The sequence below is a fragment of the Dermacentor albipictus genome, chromosome 4 (genome assembly GCF_038994185.2).
Source record: "Dermacentor albipictus isolate Rhodes 1998 colony chromosome 4, USDA_Dalb.pri_finalv2, whole genome shotgun sequence".
In the NCBI taxonomy this organism is placed as follows: domain Eukaryota; kingdom Metazoa; phylum Arthropoda; class Arachnida; order Ixodida; family Ixodidae; genus Dermacentor; species Dermacentor albipictus.
Genome location: NC_091824.1, coordinates 54,552,711 through 54,565,100, shown reverse-complemented (window position 1 = coordinate 54,565,100; position 12,390 = coordinate 54,552,711). Strand labels below are relative to the sequence as shown.

General features: G+C 43.4%; 1 protein-coding gene across 7 annotated transcripts in view; it reads left to right on the top strand.

Annotated features, from left to right (window-relative positions):
- LOC135909139 (protein sax-3-like) overlaps positions 1–12,390 on the top strand; it is a 462,790-nt gene that overhangs the window by 25,533 nt on the left and 424,867 nt on the right. Inside the window, exon 1 of one of the 7 annotated variants that reach the window (XM_070536968.1) lies at positions 759–843. The exons of the other annotated variants lie outside the window; for them this stretch is intronic. Coding sequence (XP_070393069.1) covers positions 772–843 — 72 coding nt within the window. The 5' untranslated portion in view covers positions 759–771. Of the gene's footprint in view, positions 1–758; positions 844–12,390 lie in introns of those variants that run through there. 7 annotated transcript variants of the gene reach the window in all.

Genomic DNA, 12,390 nt, shown 5'->3' with positions numbered 1-12,390 from the left:
GAAAATTTCGTCCCAACCTTCCACTTACCACGGCGCCCGTTTCTGAGAAATATGAACATGGTGAACCTGCAGTTACGTCCGGACATTTGGAAGCATAGATAATAGCAGGTGCACGACACTTTCTAATACTATAATAAATTTATTTTACAAACTTCTTTCATCCACTTTTACTTCCCAGAGAGGTTTGCCATATCATTCCTTTAATTTTTACTAAATATAATCTGAGTAGCAATTGCAGTTCTGCCAGAGCGATAGGCTAAATTCCGCTCCTCTGAATAGAACCATTCATAACGCTCGAAAGCAACTGCATGCGTAACTTATGCGCATTACCTAGGCCTCATTTAACCCCCTCACTTTCAACTTTGCATACACGTGACCCGTTACCTGCTTTTTACGGTCACCGAACATTAAGGTGCTACCTCATTCGTTGTTGCTACCACACCAGGCGAACGCCATATCATGGATAGAAAAGTCGAGTAAACGAGGGTTCAGTAATTATTTGGACGCTCCTACTCACGCCACGAACGCGAGAATTTCGAGAGTCATTGCAGCGATTATGCCCCTCGTTTTAAAAAAAAAGTGCATTTATTTAACGCTAGTGTTCTCTGAAGATATACGAAAACGTAGCTGAAAACGATAGCGTGACGTTTTAAGGCATTTGTTCAAGGAATATTTAACAAAGGCAGTATATAATGTACATGCGTTTATTTGGCACAGAAATTAGTGATAGTATTCCCTCACTGAACTTATTCTTGCAGGGCATATGAAGATATGCCTGGAGAGCAGGCCAATCGTTGCGCTGCTCTTAAAACGTACTCATCATGTGCCGGAGCACTTGCACAGGTAATTTATTGTTAAGGGCGTCATTAAACCACACATTACACAATTTTACGTACACATTACCCAACACATCCCCTTTTGTTTATTTCAATATAAACAAGTCGGCTTATATTGTTAATCGAGAACACCGGAGGAACAAAGAAACCCTGGTGGACTTTCATAAGACCGCCACCGTACGACGAGAGATTCGCAGCGAATTCCCTCACCCACCATGACGGACTTGGCCGAGCAAGTAGAAGCTTAAAAACCAAGACAACCGGCCAGCTTGTCCTATCTACGCTTACGTTAGAGACCAAGAGAGAGAACACTTAAAGTGTAGGTAAGGAAATCCATCCAGGGAGCGAGCCATATGAATGCTTCACATTTCAGAGGCTGATGATGGCTTACTGACACGACACCTGGAGGCGCCCTAACCAGCGCCCTCCAAAACCACTGTGACTGGTCATGCAGTGTGGCAGAAAGCACTGCACTAAGGCGAATAAAATGTTTTTTTTTTAAGCCCAGCAAAAACATGTTAGTACGCACCAACGACGTGTGGAAACGGAAGCTGCATTCAAGAACGAAACACAATGAGACCCTTAATTTACGGGTTTTGCATTTCACTGGGATTTACGTTAGAAATGACGCCTCCGAGTCCAGCAGATCCTGCGTAGGCTGCTTTCGAAACGATGCCAGGTTTTCCTGTTATCTTCGTTCTTCTTCTTGCTTTTCATATTTATTTGTTGACGAAAAAAAAACTACGCTTTTGCTGAAATTCAGTTCGTCTTTATTACTTGTGGTTCAGGTTCTAGTCCCTCACACACTTCTTCGCTGGGTCTTCCAGTGATTTTCTCACAGACCTCCTCAAAATTACCCCTGCTGGAAGAAACTATGAAGGAAGAGTAAAAGTGACGCTCTCCGAGTGTGAAGGCAGACAGCATCTCGGGCACCTCGGTTTCACCTCGGAAGGCAGACAGCACCTCGGTTTCAGAACCTCGAGGAGGCCTGGCATGTCTCGGCCATCCCAGACGTTCTCGACGTTTCAGGCCTTTATTCACTGGGGAGTTTATGAATCTATTCTTCGCAGCAGAATGTTTAATTTAATTTATATACCACCTCCAGCGCTGCGAGTGAATGTAGGCAGAAACACTACTTTCAGTATGTGTCGCATTTTTGCCGCTTTTTATTAGGGGACGCCTTTACTCTGCGTATTTTCGTGATAAGCCTAACCTAGAAGATTGAGAACAAATCCCCGCCCTCTCAAAAATTGCTGTCTGCTCGACGAAAAAAGAAAACGAAAAAAAAAACGAACAGTGCTTGTTTGAGCTCTTCCTTCATTGCGTCGTCTATGAATGATGCGTAATGTGATCATCAAAACATTTTAAATACGCAGCCTTTTGCATTTCGCATTCAATCTTCTTCAGTCTACCGTGTATACTGTCAATCGATATATATATATATATATATATATATATATATATATATATATATATATATATATATATATATATATATATTGTTGTTGTTGTTCGGAAAGGTTGCAAAATGTGGAAAGGAATAGCTTGCGCAGCCTGGGTTATTATTTTTTATTTTCAATGGAGCACGGCAATCGAGAAACGGAAATCAGTATGTGAAATTGAAACGTGAGAAAGGAAGACACGCCTTATTAACGAAAATGTGTTAATATGGTGTCTACAAAGGACTAGAAACAGGCAATCAGCAGGAGCTTGTGCGTAAAAAGCTATTCTGGATATTAAGAACGTACATTCTCGCAATAGGATATAACGCTGCTTTCCCTTGCTACTCCTTAACTTCGGTGCCATTTCACGTACAGAGAGTAAGAATGACTCCGCTATTAAACCCGAACAATTTTACGTTCTCTTATGTGTTTTATTAAGTTATCGCTCTACCGCGTTCACTGATGATGCAAAACACGTCCATTTTTTTTTTCAGTTGATAAAGTGATTGGATCAGTATTAGTTCTGCAATGCTCAAATAAGTCTCCTGCAAAACGCAAAAATAACGTTCTTTCCACACTTCACACATTGAAAAGCAGAGGCAGGGCGGAGAATTTCTTTCACTGAGGTACATGGCTTGTGTGTTATATGGCTGGAATTTGTGATTTGGCCTACCAAAAATTAAAAGTACTGTATAGGGCGGTAGTGGTGGCGTGGAGCTGAGGAGGAATATCGGGCTTCTAATCTGAAAGTCATGAGTTTGAATTCTCGTCCAGTACGCCCCATTTTTCGGGCTTGGAGTGACGCCTGACACCAGCAAAGAAAGAAAGAATGCCGAGAGCCAGTGGGGCTATACTAATCCAGGTGCAACCCAACTAGCAAGGCCCACTAAGCTTCAACAAGAACACACTCGCATCATGAAATAAATTGGTATCCTTGGTACAGCGTTCGGCCACAACCTCCATCAGTACCCTGGCAATATACATGAGTAATTGTAAATCGCTAGGAAAGGCCTTGCTGTTACAGTGGACATAATATTAGTCTGATAATGATGATGATAGGGCAGGAACAGAGATTCCGAACACGAACTAGATATAGCAAACAAATGCTTCCACAGATAGAATCGACAGCGCGCCATCATTTTCGAACGTGGCCATTAGCTGTTCCGAACATCTTGTATCATCTGAAGTCCTCTTTGTGGTAGGCACTTCTTGAGATTGTTCCCCTCATTGTTATGAATTCAAGAGGATCGCACAGGTCATCGTTGTTTTCGCAGGCAACCTGTGAAAATAAATTATTGTATAGTGCGTCATTTTTTTCGATGTATCTATTCACAGTTATGTTTCTATTTTCAGTAATGTCTTTTTTTATAACGTATAACACGTCATTATCGGCAATGATTGGGACAGACGATCACAACGCCAAATTACAGACAATGATTCTAAGGTGTTCTTCAATAAGTTCTTGTCTTAAGAATCAGGAAACACATGTATCTTTCTATTTTAGAACTGACCCACGCAGAAGAAAATTTGACAAAGACAAAGTTTTCCCTTCCCTACTGTAACAAACGTAACCTCAAAGATGTCATTCGAATGTCACTGCAGAGTCGCTCGCAATTAATTTATGCTTCATTTACCAAAAGAGAAAGAGTGGCATTAGGAAAAACAAGAAAGACCTTTCTAGACTGCGGTATTCTGCATGTGCCTCTTCAGGTTACGCTTGTAGCGAACATTGTTTAACTGCGCGAACAAACGAACCACAAAGACAGAGAGGGACAAGGACGGGCGCAGGAACGCCGAGAGCCAGTCCTGTCCCTCTGCGCCCGTCCTTGTCCCTCTCTGTCTTTGTGGTTCGTTTGTTCGCGCAGTTAAACAATGTTCGCTAATATCTACCAACTCGCCCAACAACAAGTTCTTCTAAATTACGCTTGTAACTGTTAATTCTCTTTGTTTTCTGATCAAGCATTGTGCCTCAAGATATATTATTGCCTCAAATGAAATAAAATCCTATACAATAACAAAAACATATCAGTATCGTATATATTTAAAATATATTAGAGAAATTACTTGTACAGTCATCTTTCACTGCGCCATAATAGCTTTCACTGGGCGGCTACATCCCTAAATCGTTTTCATTCATTCTTTGGAGCCTTACTGTATCTTTGTTTTTGACATGAAAAACGAATTCTTCACTACTTCTCTATTGTTATGAGAATGGGGAGGCGTCTTTTTTTTTTGCTCTATTTCATATTTAAAATTGCTTTTTCTTCTGGTTGTGTAGCTGGCTGTATTAGTTATTATTCACTAATCAGGAAGTGGGATCTAATTTCTGTTTTGAGGACTTTTAATTCGGTTTCTTGTTACGTGTCCTTCACCAAAAATTTAATCAATCGAATAAAATCTGACATGTTGCCAGCACACAGGTTCTTTAACTACAAATAGTGTACCGGGTAAAACAAAGGAGTCATGACAACAGTCATGGTGCTACGTATGTTATTTAGTTCCTTTTTTTTGAACACTCTATTTCCCTCAAGATGGGTTCATTCTCCGTAACAAGGCGTAAAAACGTGAGCTAGTGATCATTTCTTTCAACTGCGTGCCTTACTTGTTAACTTTTTATGTGTTAAAGAAACACAAACATGGGTGCGAGCACTTTGCCTAATCACATCACGGCTTGCTGAAACACAGGGGCCTGGTCAGACGGCGACCGCCAGATTGTATAAGTTGCCTGACGCCGCGTCCGGGTACCTGGACAAGAGAGGCAAGCCCAAAGTTCGGGGCGTGCGCTTATAAATACACCCCTCTGCACGAAGCTCTCATTAGTTTTTTGCTTTCAGCTCTGGCACTGCTAACTCTGCCTCAAAAAGAAGAAAAGGCGGAACATGACGTCACGTTGAGCGAGATGTACCGCACACCTCCCTTTTGCGCCACTGAAAGCGTGCTTTGCTGTTAGGCGCCGCTGTGGTTGAAGAAAGCATGCGTGTTGGAATTGTGGGGGTGCAGGCATTCTCGCTAGGGGTGAATGGTTGGTGTCGTAATTGTCTTCAAATATGGCCAGAGGGTCTAGGATGCCTCTCAATTCTAGTAAGGGCACACACAGGGACATGCGACTGGTTGACGAAATTTTAGTCGAACTTTTGTCCCCAGCCGTTTATAACTGTTAAAAGAGCGCATGGAGTTCCTGGTTAAATTCTGTCGTCCGGAACCATTTATTGTGGGTGATTCCTTGTATAAATTTAAAGAACATTTATAATGAGTCCTTGATGCGTTTTATCAACATTCTAGTCACCATTTTTCTAATGCCAATACATTGGTTGAAATCGTATGCACATTGTAATGATATTTTCGATCCTATGTGTAATCATTTCTGTGTATCTTTGATGAAATGCCCGGTTTGAAGATGATTCTATGCAGATTTCTGGTAATTTCTTAAGGATGGCTTCTTCCTTTATTGAGCAGCATACAAAAGATAAATAAGAGTAAATACTGGCACTACTGGGAGCGCTCTCATGTTACGTGCATGAGCATCACTATTTCACTTAAAATTATGGCTTATTGTCAATGTTGTGCTCGCAAAGCTGAAATAAGAGTGGCGCTATTGCATTATCATTGCAATACCGATATCAAGTTACAATATATGTATCAGTATCAATATGACCTTGCAGTTTTTTTCTTTAGAATACTGTGTTACTTATGGTTTATATTTTATTGTTTTGTCCTCTCCCTCATATGTAGTGTAAAGCGATATATGCACCTTATACTGCTTAACCTCAGCGTTACTTGGTCTCTTCGGCGTACTGTGGTGAATGCCTCCGCGAAGTTACTGTCCATATTTTAACGTTTTCCGCACGTGGTAGCACAGTGGCTATGACCTTCCCTTGCTGAGCGCGAGCTCGAAGTGTTTGATTCCCGATCCCTGTGGTGACATTCCGATGGCGGCGCAACACAACATCCTTCGTGCGCCATGCTCACCGGGCACGTTAAAAAAAAAACCGTATGATCAAAACTGACGGCGATACCGAAGTACTCGAAAATGCTGTATAAACCCTTATTCGGTGCAAACATTTCCTAGAACTTTGTGGCGAGGTGCAAGCCATATCGATTATCCCGCCTGATTCAGTCTGCGGCTGTTTCAATTACAGCAGCGCGAAATGACTTGCTATTTCAGAATAATGGGTTCTGCTTCCCATCAACTGCTGAAGTTAGGAAGCATACCAGGCCCTATACCTTCTCTTTGAAACCACAGTCAACTTTTAAGTATCGTTTTCTAATCGATGATATTGCCTTCATTTGCAAGCTCTAGCATAATCTAGATTTTCATGATTACATACCCAATGCATAGCACGGAGTGAGAGAGCAGCAAGAAGAAGAGAAAGTATCTATGCCAGGCGTTCGGAGGAGGTAAGGTCTCTTACCTCTGCCCCTTCGTTACGATGCCGGAGTCTATGAAAAGCAAGCCTTAAGCACTGCATCGGTATCTACATTTCACCTTTACTGCCCGCTGATTCCCCTGCTGCGGCAACACTTAGTGCCCGATTGCCAAGCTCCAATGTACTGACAGCAGGGCAGCCTTAAGCCAGGCGAGCATAAACGGAGCTCTTCAGACGGAGCGAATGACGCGGCCAACTCCAGCTACGCGCCAGCACAGTTATCCTTCGCCAGACCTCGCCTCGCGCCAAATAATCATTTTTTCAATGTTTTGGCTTATTTGGCAAGCGCTAGCATGTTTACGTCAACATCATCACCAGTTTTTTTTTAATGTACATCCCGTGATATTATACTTTCTTGCCTCTAATTTTCATTTTCCCTCCATTCACTTCCGCGGGTCTTTATGTTCACGATCTCTTTCGTCATGCGTAGCAGCATTCAGGCGGGCACATAAAGGCTAGCAGCATCTACCGCGTTCTATACAAGTACCTGTGCTCTTTTTCAGCAGCACGCGAAATTGCTGATAGAGTGCGCATTATTTTTGTCCTCGCAGCCAGCAGATGCGCAGACTTGAGGCGGCTGCTCCTTTCTCGTCGGCGTATAAGTATAATCCAATAAGAGCAATCGCATGGCTTAAAGTTGCTACGGCACCGGTGGCGGTAAACCGATTTTGTTGCTTCTGTTGTGGTCGTCGCTTAATACTCTGCGTGTCCTCGAGGCCACGAAAAGCTAGAATGCTAAAAGTTGCAATCGCCGGCGTCGACAGAACGCAGAAGAAATAAGCTGCTTGAGGGGGATCCGAACAGTCTTTGGGAAAAGCGGATTTAGCCCCGACTCAGCAAATGCTGCAGTTTAAGACACTGTGACAGAGTAGCAACAAAAATATATTTACCGGACGCGTAGTCCAAGGTTTCTGGCACGATGCATGCTTGGTTTCAAAGCTTTCGAGCAAATCGCTCAAAACAGAAATATCACGCAAGGGCACGACTTTGTTTTTTTTTCTTCTATGCCCATGACTTATTTTACTCAAGAGGTATACCCAGGCAAAGTGATACGCATAATGAGTTCTCTAATCCCCGCCAAGTTAAAGGACTTACCCTTGATGCTCCTTCTAGCGCCTTACCCTTATGGCTTTCGTTGATTTATTTTCATTGGCTGAACAGCAATGTCATTTTTGGAAATAATACCCTCTTGTAAACAAGAAAATTCCCCGCCCTTTTGTATATTTTAAATACAGTCTAACAAGGAAATGTATCTTTCACAGATAAAATAACCGTTATTCTTTCACATGCTCGATTCACACATCGGGCGTGGTCGACGACAGCATTGTTTTATTTGTAAAGGTCAAGCCATCTACCTGAGCTCGCCTTGATATTTGAAAGTGAGAGATACAGAGATTTATGATAAGCTGGAGACGTTAACCTGGCTGAGGACCTAGCGTACTATTCTACGTGCTGGGCAACAATTATGAGATGCACAGTGGTCACATAAACACACAAGCAGCACGTAGGGTGACAGACACATGCATGCGCCACAGAGGTATTTACAAATTTTCGTTAAGGCACGTGAACTTCTGAATCACCCAGTGCTTTCGTAGCACAAAATGCCCAGGTCTTGCTTTGCTATGGGTCAGAAATCAGCCGCAGTTCTAAGCTCGATTCACGCTGCAAGTAGAATGCGTCCTTCCAACATTGTCTCTGACAAGTAACAACAAGAGCCACATAGTACGCGTGGCAAAGTCCTTAGGAGCGTTACATACAGTTTGTCATAGGTTATAAATTTGCATACACGTCGATGTTGCACTTGACTGTACGCCACCGGGCGCACAAACTTCTACAAATCGTTAGTCATAACGGGCTATGTGTACGTGCCCCTAACATCGCATAATCATGTTGAACAAACTGAATCTAATCGAAAAATGAATATCTCTCCCAACGTCTCTCCTTTACTAATCTGGTGACAATATATGGAGCGTTTATGTAACCGAAGCATGTTAGAAAACACTTGGGGTGTAGCCGTTAAGCAATCTTTTGAAGGTCATGTGGTCATGTTACAATCAATCAATCTTATCTGTTCAATCAATCACCTGTTCTTCCTTGTTATAGAACGAGCGCCAAAATTCCCACAGTCATTATAGGTTAGGTTGCACACGGCAGCTTATTGTTTTGACACATTCCGAGAGGTCTTTCTAGTAGGCGACTGCAGTTTGGTGAGTCAGCGACCTACACTATGACCGGTAGTGGTGCTAACATCCCAAACACTAGTTTTATGTATACTGCCACACACAAACAGCTATCTCCTTAGCCTAAAAAAAAGGAGCATCGCCTGTCTCTTATTGAGGAGGGCTAACACCTAAGGTTAAAACTGGTCCACCTACATCTTCTGACTCTTGACGTGCAACGTAATTCGAACTTTGCTACCGTATGTCCAGTAATCGGCCCATGATTGCCACGAGATGTACCTCCAACCGCACAATATTACGGAGCACAAAATTCGGAAAAAGTGCGTACATTACCACATTCAGTGGATAGCTCTGTACTACTGCTGTTCTTGGCTAACGTGAGAAGCAACAATAATGTAATTAATCTATTTTGCGCCCGCCTGCAAAACTCTTGCTTTGTGCTGTGCGTTGGGTGAGAGTCCTTTCATATTATTTTTTTTTCAGAGCTTTGTTGTCGCTCATTTTCCCTGAACACAATGTGGCGCATCTAATTGCTTCTTTTGCGAGGTTGTACAGCGACGCTCGATGTTCCTTTTTGGACACCACGATTATGCATGTAGACTCTCACATTCTTATGATATCATAAGAAGCCAGCAAAGAGACTAAGGACAACATAGGGGAAATTACTTGTACTTATTAATTGAAATAAAGAAATGATAAATAGATGGAAATTCAAATGAATTAAAAAACAACTGGCCACAGTTTGAGAACGATTCCACGTCTTTGCATTACGAGTGCAGGCAATGCTCTTACCAATCGAGCTACCGCGGCGCCATTTTCCCATCCACTTTAAGGGCTATTTATGTTTTACTGCTAAAACTAACCTTAGGAGTGCTAGCCAGCGCCACAACTAACAAACCTTGGCGACAGATGTGGAAGGTCCTTTCTGCAGCAGGCGTCGTGATCTTTTTGGGCGAAAGCAACTAACTGGTTAATAAACTCACACATGCTTGCTGAAGGCATCAATGCTGCCAGATTAGAGTACCTCGTTACGTATTGAACGAGAAGAGAGGGAACCGAGGGGTCCTATATCATTAATCATATCATAAGAAGCCAACAAACAAAGGCACCAAGGACAGCACAGGGAAAATTACTTGTACTTACTAATTGAATAAAAGAAGTGATAAATTAATAGAAATGAAAATGGATGAAAAACTAACTGACCGCAGGTGGGGAACGATCCCATGTACTTGGTGGGAGTCGAATCCACTTGGATATATGGGCGAACCGGCCATATCGCTAAGTTGGATTCCAATTGACGTCGTGAAGGTTGCGAATTGAAACCACTACCTTTGGTATTAATTAGGATGAAGCTAATTAAGGTACCATTAATGTACTTGAATCCACGACTTTTGCGGTAGTTGAACCCGCGACCGTTGATGTTAAATGGGGTGAGGTTTCTTAAGGCACAGTTAATTAATTTAGAGTTATGTTAGGGCACTCGAACCAACGATCTTTGTCGGGGAAAAACAATTAATTGGAATTGACGCATTAGAATGAAAATGTCAAGTAATGTATTGAATGTCTCGCGAGCGCGCAGGCTTTCGCCTTCATCCTCTGTAGCGGATGCTAAAGTGGCTGCCAACTTTTATTTTTCTTTGATGGAATAGCTTTTGGCGTCAGAAGATTGAGCCATGTTGTGTGCTTTATCTGGTCCCCCTAGGGAGTACGACCCTTTGCGTAATTTCTTTTACGATTAGACTCGAATAGATCCCTGTACTTTTGGTGCTGGCAAAACGCGCATACGGCAGCGTTTCTCCGGCGCCGCCTGCGTTTTGTTCCCTAGTCAGCACCAGAGCGACAGAAGAAAGCGGAAAGACAGGGTCGTTAACCTAGCGGGAAAGAATCTTGTTCGTAAATCTGCACTAGTTAACAGGGGACGAGGTAAACCTATAGAAAAGTGTGCGTGTATATATATATCTATATCTATATATATATATATATATATATATATATATATATATATATATATATATATATATATATGTATATATATATATATATATATATATATATATATATATATATATATATATATATTATAATACCGAGACCGATCAAGTTGTCCAGCGCTGTTTACTCCACAAAAGGGAACGCCCGCAGCTCACGCGCGAAGAAGTCGAAGAAGGGCGAAGATGATGATGGCTATATACAAATGAAAACGACGAAGTACGTTAATAGTGCTTACACTAACTTCCCCCCGTCATGGAAGCGGCCAGCCTGGCCGCAGATTAGCGCTTATCTAAACGGGGAGTGAACGGCTTCATCCGCGACACATGAACAATTTCGGCATTCCGGCGGCGCCGGTCAGTGACGGAGTGTACTGGGCGGACGAGATAGTTCACTGCAGATGTTTGCTGCACAACGGTGTATGGACCAATGTAGCGTGGAAGGAACTTCTCACAGAGGCCTGGGGTGCGGACTGGAGTCCAAAGCAGGACTTGGTCTCCTGGGTGAAAACGTAGGTCACGGCGTTTATTGTCGCAGTAACGCTTGCGCTCCGCTTGGGTCGCTTCTGTGCTTTGCCGGGCGATTTGACGGCAATGTGCAACTCGGGCAGCAAAATCTTCTGGAAGCGACGCGTTAGGCGAAGAAGGTGCGAAAAATAGTTCTCTGTCGAATATGGTGGAAGGAGATCGTCCATACACAAGGAAGAAAGGGCTGTAGCCGGTAGTCCGTTGAATAGCAGTATTATATGCGAATGTCACAAAAGGAAGAATTTTATCCCAGTCAGTGTGGTCAGGACGGATGTACATGGAAATCATGTCAGACAGCGTACGGTGGAAGCGCTCAGTAAGGCCATTGGTTTGCGGATGATAAGTAGAAGTAGATTTGTGGACGGTATTAGTGGCTCGAAGAACTTCCTCGAGAACTTGTGAAATGAACGCCTTGCCACGGTCACTGAGAAGAACGCGAGGAGCCCCGTGGCGCAAGACGATGGCACGCAAGAAAAAGTCGGCGACCTCAGAAGCGGTGCCGGAACGCAGAGGGGCAGTCTCGGCATATCTTGTTAAATGGTCGACCGAAGTGACAATCCAACGGTGACCGGAGGGTGTCAACGGCAAGGGACCATATAAATCAATGCCAACAAATTCAAAAGGTGCGTCCGGGCAAGGGAGAGGTTGTAGTAAACCGGCAGGAGGGGATGTCGAGCGTTTGCGGTGCTGACATGACGCACAAGAGGCAATGTATTTGGCCACTGTTGTGGATAGGCCAGGCCAGAAGCAGCGGGTCTTTATGCGGTCGTAAGTCTTGTGGAAGCCTAAGTGGCCAGCCGATACATCGTCGTGAAGTGCCTCTAATACCCGCAAGCGAAGGCAGCGAGGTAAAACTGGGACCCACCGGTGACCTGTTGGGTGGTAAACGTAGCGGTGTAGCACGCCATCTTGAAGGCGGAATTGTCGAAGTTGGCGTCGCAAGCGGCTGTTGGGTGGTTCGGTGAACCCACTAAGGCGATCCATGAGAG